The 15,946-nt window shown below is 37.6% G+C and overlaps 1 protein-coding gene across 1 annotated transcript in view; it reads left to right on the plus strand.

The window, feature by feature from the left end:
- Positions 1 to 15,716, plus strand: part of ADAMTS19 (ADAM metallopeptidase with thrombospondin type 1 motif 19) — a 150,584-nt gene extending 134,868 nt beyond the window's left edge. Inside the window, exons 22-23 of the mRNA XM_040580813.1 lie at positions 11,272 to 11,449; positions 14,462 to 15,716. Of these exons, the coding sequence (XP_040436747.1) occupies positions 11,272 to 11,449; positions 14,462 to 14,613 (330 nt within the window). The 3' untranslated portion in view covers positions 14,614 to 15,716. The remainder of the gene's footprint in view (positions 1 to 11,271; positions 11,450 to 14,461) is intronic.
- The last annotated feature ends 230 nt before the right edge of the window (positions 15,717 to 15,946 follow it).

A 15,946-nucleotide genomic window follows, 5' to 3' on the forward strand; every position in this document is an offset into this window, starting at 1 on the left:
GTTTCAGGCTGTTGTTCATAGATTTTTGTTTAACCTCCAGAGTTCCCTCATATAATCTTGCCACAAATACTTCCAATAATGTTGACATAAAACAGAGTTCACCCAAAAGTAATGATCATTCTTTGGTAAGTCTGTCACAGGATGACAACAATTCAGGTCAACATTGTCGATCTCCCAGCCTTCTGATAACTCTCTCAGGACACTCATGCTTTTGGGTGACCTCATCGTACATAATGAAAGTGTTACACGTCACTATGGTTTTCCTAATACTGAATTAGTTTGAATAATTTTCTGGAAATCCATTTTGTTCCAAGGAAGAATGTGTGTAGTCATTTTCAAAAGAAAATTAACCAGTGCAAGTTTTGCTTCTCTTTTGAGGTTTTTATTGCAAAAGCAATGACCCATATGTGGGATCACACAGGGTACCCCTGTCTCAAAGGGGCAAAAGGATCTTTGCACAGGAGTTAACAGGGCTCATGGAAAGAGCTTTAAACTAGATTTTAAGGGGGAAAGGGATAATACCAGGCTGGATAAAGATAAGCCTAGGAATGGCACAGCATCATTTGAGGGATGGTGTGCTAGGTAGTTCCTTCAGTCTGCCATCTCAGTGGAGGTAGGGGATGGAGATTCATGTGGCAGCAAAGATGCAAGGGTTATTGGTGAGTTAGAAACCATGGAAGCGCCTGAGAATGGCCATGTAGGAATTAAGGCTTCTTTCCAAAAAAAGATGTCAGGATCAATTGTCCAGTTGAAGTGCATCTACACCAATGCATGCAGAGCAGGCAACAAACAGGAGGAATGTGCAGCAGGAATACTATGGCATAGTTACCATCATGGAAACATGGTGGGATGACTTGCACAACTGAAGTACTGCCAGTGGATGGCAATAAACTCTTCAGAAGGGATAGGCAAGGAAGAAGAAGCCATGGGGTATCCCTATATGGTAGGAAGTGGTTTTGGTTGTCTAGAGATGAATGATGGTGACAGTAGTGTTGAGTGTTTATGGGTAAGAATCAGGGGGAAGGCCAAAAAGGCAGATAGCAGGGTGGAAAGGTGAACAAAATATTCTATAAGCAGCTGGGAGAAGTCTCACAATCGCTAGCCCTTTTTCTTATGTGGAACTTCAAGTTGCCAAATACCTCCTGGAAATGCAGTACAGCAGAGAGGAAGCAGTCTAGGAAGTTCCTGCAGTGTGTGAAAGATTGTATCTAAAACAGTGTGGCCAGCAGGACGAGGGAAATGATCGTCCCCTTGTACTTGGCACTGGTGAGGCTGCACCTCATATCCTGTGTTCGGTTTTGGGCCCCTCACTGCAAGAGGGATGTAGAGGTGCTGGAGCATGTCCAGAGAAGGGCAACGGGGTTGGTGAAGGGTCTGGAGAACAGGTCTTCTGAGAAGTGGCTGCAGAATCTGGAGTTTAACTTGGAGAGGAGGAGTCTCAGGGGGGATCTTACTGCTCTCTACAGCTCCCTGACAGGAGGCTGTGGGCAGGTGGGGGTAAGTCTCTCCTCCCAGATAACAGGCTACAGAACAAGAGGAAATGGCCTCAACTTGTATCAGGGGAGGATTAGATTGGATATTAGGAAAAAATTCTTCCCTGAAAGGGTGGTCACACATTGGAACAGGCTGCCCAGGGAGGTGGTGGAATCACCATCCCTGGACTTGTTTAAAAAATGCCTTGATTGGGTGCTTGAGGGCATGGTTTAGTGATGGACTTGGCAGTCCTGGGTTAACGGTTGGACTTGATGATCTCAAAGGTCTTTTCTAACCTAAATGATTCTATGATTCTAAATGTGGCATTTAGGGACATGGATTAGTCGTGGACTTGGCAATATTAGTTGGACTCAATGATCTTAAAGGCCTTTCCCAACCTAAAGAGTTCTGTGATTCTATCGTATTTCAGGTAAAAAAAAAGTCCTCAGGGTTCAGTTTCCTCATGAACTCATTTGTTGGGGTTTTGGTGTTTTGTTGGGTTTTTTGTGGTTTTTTTTTTGGTTGGGATTTTTGGGGTTTTTTTTGTCTTTTTTTTTTTTTTTTTTTTTTTTTTGTCTCTTTCATATCCATTTAGCTGAGTTACCTGCTATAATCTGAGATCTTCATGATTTAAAATTTGGTAGGAATCATGAATGGAAGTAAAGTCATTGTCAGGGATGAGCTCTTTCATTTACTTATAATACTACTGGAAAAACTTTCAAGTGTTATATAGTGTGATGCTATTTAAAGGCAAATACTTAATTTTATGTGGTACAAAACATCTCTTTGACATAGGCCTTTTTGATTTCTGGAAAGTAAATAGATAAAATGGTAGAAATTTTTAAAGAGAAAGAGGTTTCTTGGAGGTTTTTTTTCGCCTCCTATGATGTTTCCTCAATGTCATTAATGGGTTCTTCGAATTGTCTTTTTATTAGAAATGCCATAATCCTTTAATTACATTTTTGTGCTGTTGTGCTATGCTTTTCCCTGGAAAATTTTCTACACAGAGGCAGGCCAGCATTGTGATACATGTGAACAATTAACTACATAATCAAAGACTAATATTTCAAATTCTTTTTAAGACTTCATTTTCATCAGCCCATAATGACATATGCCAACTAATTTCAGTGGAAGTCTGCATCTGGAGTGCTGTGCCCAGTTCTGGGGTCCCCAATTCAAGAGAGACAGGGAGCTACTGCAGAGGGTCCAGCAGAGGGCTGTGAAGATGATGAGGGGACTGGAGCATCTCCCTTGTGAGGAAAGGCTGAGAGAGCTGGGCCTGTGTAGCCTGGAGAAGGGAAGACTGAGAGGGGATCTTACCAATGTCTACAAATATCTAAAGGGCAGGTGACAGGAGGATTGGACCACACTTCTTTCAGTGGTGCCCAGAGACAGGACAAGGGGCAGCAGACACAAACCGCAACACAGGCAGTTCCACCAGAATATGAGGAAAGTCTTGTTTACTTTGAGGGTGGCAGAGCACTGGACCAGGCTGCCCAGAGAGGCTGTGGATTCTCCTTCTCTGAAGATACTCAAAACCAGCCTAGACAAGATCCTGTGCAACCGGCTCTAGGTGAACCTGCTTTAGCAGGGAGTTGGACTAGATCATCTCCAGAGGTCCCTTCCAACCCCAACTGTTCTGTGATTCTGTGAAAGATAAAGGTTATTATGAGGTATTCAAATCTAACTGCGCCAGATCCTTGTTTGTTTCTCTTATTTATCACCAAGCACTAAAGGCAGTAACATATACAGTACGTCATATAAAGGATTTTTTACAAAGTGCTGGCAGTATAATACTGAGTCTAATCCGCTAAGTGTGAATCCTCTTACAGTTATGAGTTGCATCTGCGCAACTAGTTTCACCACATGGCTCTAACAAGTTATTATCTCCTTCCAGTTTCTTTGCTGACATGCTTTAAAAGTAACATACATCCTTAGGCAAACCTTTAGTATCTTTAGAATTAATAAAGTATCCATAAAGACATTGAAAGCAAACCATAGTTTTGTAACAGTGCTCTTGACTGGAGTTGTTAGTTTCCTTGGCTGGAGGGTAATGATTGTAAAGAAATGGTGCTCATACCATTTGCTTTCACTTCCATCATCTCAGAATCTTAACAACCATAACAGAACTACTTTATGAAAAAAAATAAGTTAAAGATTTGGTTTCAGCTTTGTATCTGTATTGTCTTTACAAATCATGAAAGAGAAATACAATTTACAGAACTGGGAAAGTAAAAGCTAAGGCTTCGTATCACTGAGAAGCATGAAAATAATTTTATGACTGCCCTATGGATCTATAAATTAAGATCTTTAGTCAATTTAGAGAGCATATCACATTTAAGATTAAGCAGGGATACACATTTTGCCAGGCACCTTTACATGAAAAAAAGAGATAATGTGGTGGTGAAAATGTTGACCTCAGTTTTGGACCAGTTTCCCAACTCTGGGGTTTTTTTTAACTTTTCTTACAGAAAAGTCAAGCTTGCCCTGCAATTTAAAAGATGTTCTTTGATGATACATGTGTATATTACCAAAAAATCTGAACATCTCTGCTTTTTACTGTAGAGTACTGCAGCCATGTAGAATGCTGATGTGTAATTAATTATTTGTCAGCATTCACCAGCTTATTTCTTGTAGAATCCACCATTGTTCTGATGTCAAATACTATTTAACTATGTGTCTAAGGTCTTAAATAAGAGTAAAGAACTGGTTTTTGAGGTGGAAGTATGCTTAAAATGGTCTTAAAACTTAAAATCATAGAATCATTTACTTTGGAAAAGACCTTTGAGATCATCAAGTCCAACTGTCAAACCAACTTGAATGAGTTTTTGTATTAAATATAGATCTATAGAAAGTATAAATACAAAGTTGAAAATTATGTGAAAGTAAAGTACATCTGGAACATATAGAGGAGCATGGCTTCCTGTGTCTATTATGGTATTACAGTTTTTCTCCATGCTTTGACATAGATCATTAATGGTGAGAGAAAAATGCTGATACCTTCCTTGAATGAGGGGGGGTTGTGGGGGTAGGGGGTGCTGGACAGGGTGGAAGGCTTTAATACAGTGCTGGTTTTATGGATCAGGACTCTATCATACGTAGATTTTTTGCAGCTTAATGTGAAGTTTATTCTTCACTTCTAAGATTTCAGGAACATTTATCTCAGTATTTTTTTGAAAATAATACAATCATAATCATATTTTTCTTTGTGGAGGAAAGGAAAATGGTCATGATATAGGCTTTTAAGTCAGTATAAAGCTGATAGAAGAATCCACCAGAAAAAAATACCCCTTTCCTTTTGCTTTTTCTGGTTCCAGAAGGATCCAAATCTGTCCTATGTGCCATGTTAGAAAACTCTCTAGTCTTGCAGGAAATTTTCCCATCAAAATGCAAGGGTCTTAACGCCTGTCCCTTGCATACTTCAGTAAAAATTATATTGTGGCATCAGCCTTCCCTGAGCTTAAGGAGGTTCTTGTCCCACCAGTACTTCTCTAAGTGAGCTTCCTAAATGAACCATTAAGTCCAACTGTCCTAACAACAAAAACTAGTTTCCTTGGGACAGTCAACATTTTTAAATTGTGAAGTGGGTGGCTGTGTTTTGATAGTTCATTCAAGAAAGAAATTGGGAAAGTGAACCTGGGTTTCAAATACAGACAAAGAATTTGCTACTTCTCAGCTGAGTCCAGTGAAACTATTATGACTGAAGCCTATCAAACCCCACTGTTGATTCAGAGTAAATGAGTAATGATATTCTCAAGTATAGGCTTTTATTTACTGTCCTAGAAAAAATTGTTTGGTTGTTGTTTCATCAATAATAATATTACATCAAATTCTACATAGTTTTCCTAAACCAAATTTTACTTGCAAACTTTCAGTTGCTTCATGCCTTGTTAGCAAAGGCAGTTTCTCATCATATACCAAATAATTGAATCATTCCACATGGAAAGCAAATAAGGATTTATAAAAAAAAAAAAAAAAAAAAAAAAAAAAAAGAGAGAGAGAGAGAGAAAAGAAAAATCCATATTCTTGAGGTGATGAGGGTTTCCTCCACCAGAACCTTATCTCTAGCCCAGCTTATCAAAGGTGAGCTGGGGCTCTGTCTATCTTGCCTTAAAATCTTATCTCTTTTGAACAGCTATCCAATACAAATCTTACGCTAGAAAGAAAAATGAGGAGGGGGAAAAATGGGAGGCGGGGATGGGAGAAGATAAATATTAAATAAGGGCAACTCAAACTCGCTAAACTTAGGAGAGACCAACAGCAGAATTTTTTCAGCTAAACTTAGCACAAGTTCTGAATTTTAAATTTGGCATTCACATACTGAGGTGTTGGGTGTGTCAGAAATGAGAGAGGCAGAAAGACCTTCCTGGAAATGATGCATGGGAGAAGTCAAACTTCATCTTATGTTTAGATCCACTAGTCCCTCATAGTTACACTATGCAAAATGCCTTTATTTTAAAAAAAAGAAAAAAGTTTTTAAATAAACTGCAGATTATTTGCTTTCTTTAGGTAACCTTTAAGAATATTGCTAAACTCAGTACAATCTTTGTTGAAAACAAATGCACCACTTTATCTACCACCTGCCTTCAAAAGCAAACTTCATGAAAATACAAGTTACACGAAAAGATTGCAAGCACATCAGCAAATATGAATCCTGTTACTAAGTCTGATTGCTTGCTATCCTTGTTTCACACTCACTTTATGAAAAGGTTGAAAGCGCTTAAATGCTGGAACTGATGAACCTATACATAAATGATTAGGAATGCTCTGCTAACAATTTCCAGTAGAACTCATCACTGAGTTTCCTTATGAGCACATCGCTCTCCACTTTGAATGCTACCTAGACTTGTAAAAACCTTTTATTGAACAATCCATTTATTCTCAAAAATAAATTGTCCAAATCCATTCTGTTAATATTGTCAGAGGTTGAGGTTTTCATTGTGGATTGTACCAGACTCTGCAGTAATTTCTTGTTGCCTTGGCAGAAAGATGCATTTTGACCATTACTATCTGCCAGTGACAATTTTTCCCTTAATTTAGGAATTCCTACTTCTTATGAAGGCCAGCTGGAAGCAGCTAACACATTACAGCAACTTCCTCAGCTGTTGGCCTTGGGAATATGTATTCTCTCCAGAATATATATCTTTGGCAGGGAACAGAAAGAAGGAATCTTGGGTAACGGGTGTTCATGCCAAGTGTAAGGATTGTTATATTTAACACATAGGTTTCTGTCCTTGAAATTATGTCTAAAAGAAGTTCAAAAGTAGGACAAAATTCAAACAGGGTGGGTAGATTTTATTTGAAAGAAAGAAAAAACTTTCAAAAAAAATAGCTGCTAACTATATTTATCCAGGAATTTTTTGTAATCTTTAACAGGAATGTTTTACATGTCTTACTGCTTGAATGGTTTTACAGTACCTTTAGGACTGTCTCCAAAAAGCACAGATTAACAGCCACATAAAAACACTCTGGCTGCATATTAGAACATTTAGTCTAAATCTACGAACACAGTTGTCCTACGGGAATTTTTGCTAATAAGCTACATGGCCTTAAAGTGTAGGTCATCTGAACAGTCAGAAGTAAAATGTAATTAACCACCACAAAAATAAAGTATAGCATGTGCAAGAGTGACATTTGTGAGGTGGAGGGGGTAGGAAGAAGAGCTATAGAAAAGTATTCTTCATTCACTAGTAATAAAAGCTGTGGGATTAAATTAATCTGAGATCTGATGAATTGATGCAAGTTGCTACAGATTGGAGTGGCCACTTTCTGTAAATTTTATATATGTGAGATTTATACACACACACATATATATATATAGTCATTGAAAGTACAAGACGTTTTGAAGGATTGCTTTCTGATTGAATTCACTGCTGAATATGTAAAAGTGAAAGCAGTTTTTGTTTCCTGTAAATTGAAAACTTTGTTACATTTTTAAACTTAGAAACCCCAGAAGTGTAGAGAAGCTATGCAACTTTAGCTACATACCATAAGTGCTACCTAAAATATGCCATCTGCACATCCAGTGAGAGGTATTTGCCTGAGGTTTAATATTTTCAGTGAGAGATATACTCAAATTGAGGCAAACTTAGGAGACAGTTTTGGAAGAGTCTGCTTCAGCTAGAATGTACCCATGCATATGCACTAAAATGAGTATCAATATGAGCATCAGTTTTTGCTTTGAGTTGCATCTAGCTGGTTTGCAGAAGTTGAGGTGTCTCCTAGTGAAACTGAACTAAGTCCATACCTTTGCAGAGTGAAAAAGAAAAATATTATGGATGCCTTTTGTCCTCCAATATTCGTTCAGTGACAGCTCACAGTTATACCAGCAGTGGCTGGTGTCTATGCAGCACAAATTCAGATTCAAGACCATTTCATGGAGACAAACAGAAATGTCACTGTTTGTGTAGCTAGCAAATGCACTGCTAAATGCCATACCTGAAGTGTGTTTTCCCTACTCCATACTACTTTGAATGTGAGATAATATAGATATGGTAAAACCATGTTTGTTTGTTTGTTCCTAGCTTCCAATCAGTAGAATACTTAATTCTGAAATCAGACACTGGAGATGATGATGTGTGAACAAGGAAGAACAAAGCTTGACTATCAGATCTCTGGTTGATTTTAAAACACGAGTGGTTTGAAAAGTCCTCTCTACTTGTAAACTGATCAAACTGGCTTTGAAAGTTTTGGATTGCAAATCAGTGTGGTAGCCCTGCTACTTCAGTTTTCCCCAAGTATCTTAAAAGACTTAATTATACAAGAACTTAATAAAGTTCTCAGTTTTATAAAATAATAAATACAAAGTTAAAAATCAGTAAGTTTCTGTGAAAAGAAAAGAAGCTAAAACATAAGGCAAATTTATTTATTTTCAGCTTTGCCACATAGTATTTTCTATATGGACTGAGACAGTATATTTTATCATCCTTTAGTGTCAGTTTCTCCCCCTAAAGCTGTGATGTTAATAAGTAGGTCATGCAATACTAAAATTAATTGTTTGCAAGGTGTATACATCTTTGGATGGAAAACTACATTGTAATGCTTCATAACACTCTTTAAAATATCTCACAAAGGCCAGTAGCAGCTCAGTCATTAAACAGATGTTAATACACCAATTGAGATTTTAATGCTAAAATCTTGCCAAATTCTGCATAGAAACTCAGGGTCTAAACACTGATGAGCTGAGAAAGAGATCTGTCTGCTTGTTGCATGCTGTCCCAGGTGCTGTCACAAGAATCTTTCAGGCCAGAGCTCCTTTGGTTCACGGAAGGTGTGACTGCTGCCAGAGTGCTCTTCACAAAGGCACCTGCATGCATGAATTGTTATGCATCATCAATTAGCAGATAAACCACTGGAACCCTTTTTGTCAGCAGAAGTCTAATGTTTTCAGATCCCATTCTCCCCTCCAGTACTCCAGATGGCTAGGTTGCACCTACGCATTTTAGGATAACCAAAGTTTAAGGGCAGGTAGATTGTTTTTAGAAAGGTCTTATGTACCAGATCCACCTGCATCTCCTGTTCTCTTTTTCTGTAGCTGGTAAGATACACATATGATACAAGCTCTCACGAGCCAACTTTGGTTAATAAATGTGCAAGTGTCTTACTGAAGGGGAAAAAATAAAATACAATGTGCAAAATTACTCTAAATTAAGATTTAATATTTTAAAATTATCTTCAATTTACCTTCATCAGATTACCTTGTTCTTTCCTTTATTCTCAGGTTTTGGAGTTTTTTGTATTGTTGAGGTGTTTGTTTTGGTTTTTTTTTTCAAATTTTGCTATTCCATTGTCTCACTTGCTATTCTATTAAAATCTTCCAAAGATAAACCTCGTTGAAATTACGGAGAGAGGTATCCAAGAAGTGGCTTGAATTTTGGCAAGGTTAAGTTCGATGTTCTGGCTGCTGTTGTGATTAAATTTGAGTTTATATATATGTGATTTTACATGTTTACCATGTGCATAATGATCTCCATTATAGGAATTCAGATTAATTTTCTTTGTGTAGGGAAAAGGCAGAGAATTCAGGAGAAGGAATTTTGTTGAGAGGCTTTTTCTCATGCAATTTAAAAGCAGTATACTAAATTCAAAGTTGATGACAGATTTCTACTTTGCAAAGACTTCAGTACTAGCTGGATTCCCTCCTGTAAACAGCATATTTGTTCATATTTTAAGCAGTGGTTGCTATTCAATAGAAACTTATGTATCCATAGTTGAATATCTTTGAATGCCTTGGCTCATGCAGGCTGTATCTGATTAACTTTGCAAGAGATTATAGTTCTTTATTGACTTTATGGAGTTACTTCTGAGATACTTTACTGACAACAGAAGTCCAAAATCAAGTCCACTTGCTGCCTTTATAGAATGCCAGTGTTCGATTTAATGTGGTTATAAATTGAAGTGTGCTTTGGACCTTATTCTGTCCCTTGTGAAAACACCCTTCAAGTGTATATCGTAGTGTCCCATACCTCTTTTGGAGTCTTATGAGTCCAAAACACGAGTCTTACTTCTCTTGATGTACATATTTGGGTACAAGCCCACTATGTCCCATTTGGCATATGTAAATCTTTCCTCCTAGTAACAGCATTTAAAACATCAGTCAAAAGCACATAGGTAACAAAAGCAAAGGGAAAAAAACCCTTTAGTGTTCCCTACACTCAAAATTTATTCTTTCTTTGCAGTAGACTATACTTCTCCTTCTTGAGACAGTATGATTGGGAAACTTTTTTTGTTAAAGCACCCTCTCCTTGTCTTGCTGTCCCATTTCAGTACTTTTTTTAGCTGTTTCCTGAAGCCTTCCAAGGACATGTATTCTGAATATTTACGTAATTGAGATTTTAAAATAATAAAAATAGTTTCAGAATTATGTGGATGTAGTGGCATAAATTTTCAGCCAATGCTTATATCATTCATTGCAATAAGTTAGTATTTGAACATGTCCTCTATACCTGAGTCAAAATTATCAGCGGGTAGGAGCAAATTTAAATATATAACTTTCTGAATGAATTTGTAGTTAAAGCAATAGAACATGTGTCAATGGACACAAAAGTAATTAATGCTCTGTGAAAATTAATTCACAAGAAATCATTGGAAGGGAAAGCATGCATTTTATTGGTTTGTAATAGGTTTTCTATGCACCTGTACTGCACTGCCCAAGTTCTAACTCTAATATATTATTTTACTGTTTTAGAAGTAGAACATTACCATTGTTAACAGTACTCAGCTCTTCTGTTTTCTCACCTCATTCTCTGTAGCAAGTTGATAGGAAGGTTGATTATAGGCCAGGCAGTATGTCTCACATTGCGTGTTTTGTTTGTGGGACACATGAAAACGTGAAGATGTGATGCAAAGACAGGAGGCATCCACTTTGCTCAGTGGAAAGAGCACTTTTGCACTGGCAGGAGTAATGTCTTAATTAAAAATGCTACTCTCTGTCAGCACCTGTGAGCATTTTGGGCTTTTCTATCCCTTGCACCTCTAATAAGAGTAAATTAGGATACAGATACAGGAGAACAGCCCCTGCTCCCTTCAGGCACATTGCTGCATTTCAGTTTCATTGCAGGCCTTACAAAATGGACCTTTACAGCAACAGGATGCTGGAATCAGTCCTTCAATAAACACTGAGAATGTATCTGTGCTTTAAAAAATTTATTTTCATTTAGCTAACAGAATGGAAGGCATAAATCTTGGAATGCTGACAACAAAGGAGCAGCCACAGGCTTCACCTGGGCTGGCATTTCACCTTCAGGTTTACAGGTAAAAATATCTTTCCAGTGAATGTGTGTCTTCTGTGTGTTCCAGTGCTCTGTCACCTGTGGCAAAGGGATGCAGTCCCGAGTCATCCAGTGCATGCACAAGATCACGGGAAGGCATGGAAACGAATGCTTTTCCTCAGAAAAGCCTGCAGCCTACAGACCCTGTCATCTCCACCCCTGCAATGAGAAAATTAATGTTAACACGATAACATCACCCAGGTTAGGTAAGCAGTCAAAATTACACGTTCCTGCTGGAAATCTCTGTTTAGTTCTTTCTCTCCATAGGGTAATGACAATCCCAATTTAAAAACAGAGGGTATTTTTAGTGTGTACATCAAAGACTGTACCTCAGAATGGTGAAGGGTTTTGTTATCCAAGAATGGACCGTATAATGGGACTATACAATATTATGGACACAAAGCATCCTAAATGAAAATACGTTAATATTGGAGACCTTATAAACATGCTATATATGTTTATATATATTTGTCTACTCAATTTTATCAAACATTTCTAAAGTAAGAAAATACCTTGTTTTCTCTTTAAAAGCTCTGAAAACTATGTTCTAAGGGTATTTCTGAGGTCAAGGAGGTCCTTATTTGTTCCTCAAATACAGATAGCTCTTTCTACTTTCTTCAGTTGAAATGTCTATGATCTATGCATTAGGACATGTGAAGGAAAATTGCTAACATGAAGAGATCTGCTCTTCCTGGAGGAGCTCGGGTCTCTGTTGGTCTTAAAGAGATTATGTTACTGCATAACTACATAACTGTTAATTCTGTTACTTGTTACAACCTAGTGGGTTGTTGATGATGGTTTACCGTTAGCTCCCCAAACTGTTCATCTGTTTCTTGAGCCTGACTGAGGAGTGTTCAAAGACTTGTTGTAAGACAGGATACCCTTTCCAGCTGATTTTCCAGAGCCCTTGTTGAGATAAACACTCCTGTCAAAGAGATTACTCCTGCATGGAAAGCAACTCTGACATTTCAGGCTGTAACGTAATCCTTCCTTTAAGTCACTGAAGGGTATTTCTCTTTGAAGTTTTTAACCCTTAAACATTTCCGTGTAGTAGTCATTGTTTCCGTTTTCTGGATAAGGTGGCAGCTGTTGCTTATGGCCCTCTCCTTTGCTATTTCACTGTTGTACGGTTGCCCTTCATACTTAGTATTTGTTCAACTGACCTTTCAGAAGCAAGAGGCCATCGCTCCGTCACTGATTCTCTCCCTCTGGTGAGGTATAAGCAGCTTTGTGTCATAAAGTGAATCACAGTTTCACAGAAAAAAATAGTGTCAGTTTCATTAAAATTTGGCTTAATGTGAAGTGCACAAGATTGGGCTATGCTATTCTCATAGAATGGATTATGTAGCACTGATATTAGTAATCTGCAGGCAACCCGATCCAGCAGGAGTCAGGATCCAATCTGGTGGAAACATTAACATCTCCAAAATACATAATGCAATGCTGCCCTTGAATGTTTTGATTATTTTAGCCTCCAGTTCCATTCCTATTATGCAGTATAGATCCTCTGTATTCAGGGGTAGGGCTAGTGGAAGCTGATGCGGACTGCATCATCTCTACTCTTACAAATATGTTCTCAGTTTGTCTTTCTCTTCTGTTAAAAACCGAGAGTAACTCAACTCTTCCATGAGATTGACTTTTTTTTCAGCTCAGTGTTCATGATGATTTTTGGATGATGTCTGTTTCTTGTGCCCTGTTTTTCACTGTTTTTCCATGTTAATTCCACGTATGTGCTACAGCTTAAATAGCTGAATGTGCAAAGATCCAAATTTGGTACCAGGGTCCTTCTATAATAAAAAATGTGAGAAGCTTTTGTAAGCAAAACAGGTGGGTGGATTAATAGACAGCTTCACAAGGAAAAAGACAACACACATGAAAATACACCTGTTTTGTACAACAGGCATACAACAGAGGTCAGGCTTCTGCATCAGACTGTTTATAACTGCTAGAGAGAATGAAAATAGCTACCACAAGTTTGGGAGAAGAGTAAAACAAACAGCGCCTTTTTAGGCTAGTATGATGTCCTTGTCATTTTAGAAGGTTTCTGAGGAAGAAATTGGTAGTGAGGGATTCCAACAGTTAGAAAGGAACAACCTGCTAGTAGAGCAACCTGAATAAAGCAGTGAAGGTAAGACATGAAAGACGTGAAGGTAGAGATTAATAGCCTGACTTCGTCATGGAGGAGGGAAGACCTATTAGAGTGATTAAAAAGAAGGTGATGCAGTCAGACCAATTTATTGGAAGACAATTAAAAAAAAAATAATGTACTTGAAGAGGAGAGAAAAAGATCAGGAAGCTAAGAAATGCACAGTGTTTGTGCATTTGAGAAGCCCAAAATGTGATAATTAGGCCTAGACAAGTATATTTGCCAATATACCCACTGATATTGATTCCATACTGTTTCTTTTTTCTAGATAAAATGGATTTGCATTCTGAATTGTACCATGGGACTTGCTGTCTCCAGGCCTTATCAGAGTGCCTCATAGAGTTGCATCAGTAGTGTTTGAGTTAGCAAGATAATATATTTCAGTTCCTTTGAGCAAAGAAGTCAGGCAAAACCAAAGGTCTAGTAGATTATTTCACTTACAAAGAAAGATGATGTAAGACATCATGTAGTTTTGTTCAGCTTCCATTTGTTGACAATATGACACAGCCTGGTTTTCTTGAGCAAAAGCTGATCAGAAAACCAGCAATAGTCCCCATGCTTTAATGCCTACATTTCCCTACCTGCCTCTAATTAAGAAAAGTGCCTTTATAAAGGTATTGAGAATGCCATTCTGGGATTACTCAAGCTGAGACTTCATGTTTTTCCAGTAGCAATTTGTGTCTCAGACTGAGGGCAGTTCCAGTGGAGCTTTGTGCGGCTTTGCTGAAGCTGGCTCCACATCACCCATGTAGCCCTGCCCCAGCCCCAGCCTGCCTTTGCACAGGGAAGAAAGATGGGCTTCACTCTCTTATGAGAAGGCAGCTGCATGACATTAAACCAATTAGTTTCAATGCAACTTAATCCAATTCATAAATTAAGCTGGCCTTAAAAAAATTTAATGTTGAAAACATTAACAGCAGGAGGAATATTTTTTAATTTCTTTTGTTGAAAATCTACATCTATTCTCCTTTCCCTTCCCTAGACACACCTCTGGTGTCCATGTCAGCTTTGCTGCTTGATTCTTCACTAATAAATGTAACAGTAATATATATTTGATTCTGTTGTTTCACAGCTGCTTTAACATTCAAGTGCCTGGGAGACCAGTGGCCGGTGTACTGCAGGGTGATAAGAGAGAAGAACCTCTGTCAAGACATGAGGTGGTATCAGCGATGCTGTGAGACATGCAGGGACTTTTATGCGCAAAAAATGCAACAAAAGAGTTGACCTCTGTCAGGCTGGATGACACTCAGCTCTTTGCAAACTTATTATTTATAAACACACACACACATACACACATACACACACACACACGCTTCTTCAGACCAAATATTATCAGATTACATATAATTTAATCAAATTAATTTATTTCTGCCTGCCAGACATCCTTAATTGTTTTGGTTAGACAGCCAACTTGTTTTATTCTCTGACATTTTCATAATTAATTTTTATATGAACAATTTTGGATACATTTATCAGATTTTTTCAAAAATAGTAACTACTATTTTAAATGTTTATTTTCAGTAGGGTCATCTCTGTTGCCAAAAAAAAATAGTCATGTTATCTTGAATTTATTTTAATTTAGCTGAATAGTTTTGTTGTATATGGAAATAAAGCCCTTTTTAATTTTATTATATTTTTGGCATTCAGAGTCAGAATGATCTTGTGTATTTTGCAACAGATGTTAAGGTGAGTAAGCTAACATTATTGAACAGGTTATTACAGAATGTATTGTGAAATCAGTTCATTTTATTTAGAAACATACTGAAGGGGATAATCTACTGTAATTTATATTATAAACAAGAAAATTAAAATAGCTAAGTAGGGATTTTGATCATTCTCATGGACACATACTTGAACACAAGTATTGAATCAATGAAACACTGTAGAGATTTACACTGAATCACTGTTGCACTGTTTGAAGTAGTGTAGAGAAATGCAGTCCTAGAACTTGTACCATCTTATGAATTCACGTCTGTACTATTTTAACATGTCACTTGATTTTAAACGTTTTAAAACAAAAAACCCATGCCCCTCTATACCTTTGTGTGTCCTTTTGCAGATTTACAGATGGAAGAGTTCTTCCTCCTGCCACTTGTATGAATTAATCTGTTTAATCTGTTAAACATTTTCAGTTCTCTGTTGATGATTTAGAAAATAGCTTTGTAATGCTACTTTAGTTTTATCTTTGTTTTATGAAAAAGTCTTTATAAAAAGTGAAATGTTTTACAGTTTTGTGAAACGTTATGGAACAGCTAAAATTTTCCTTATGAGAAAATATTGTACATGATTCACATGATTTTTACATTTTCAATAAAAAGTAAAGCTTCTTTTGATAGTTGCATTTTTCCTGTTTTGGGCACCCATGTCTGGCAGCTGAATCCACAGCGGCCCGTGCTGCAGATACAGCTGCAGTAGTCCCTACAGTAAATGCCTCCTGCCTCTTGGCTTAAGCAACTGTCTGAAGATGCAGAGACATGCCACTTTGTGAGCCTTGATATGTGGAAAGTTGGGTATAACAGAGTAATATTCAGTGGAGAATTTATTTATTTCAGGTGAG

This window comes from Falco naumanni, chromosome Z, assembly GCF_017639655.2.
Source record: "Falco naumanni isolate bFalNau1 chromosome Z, bFalNau1.pat, whole genome shotgun sequence".
NCBI classification, from domain to species: Eukaryota; Metazoa; Chordata; class Aves; order Falconiformes; family Falconidae; genus Falco; species Falco naumanni.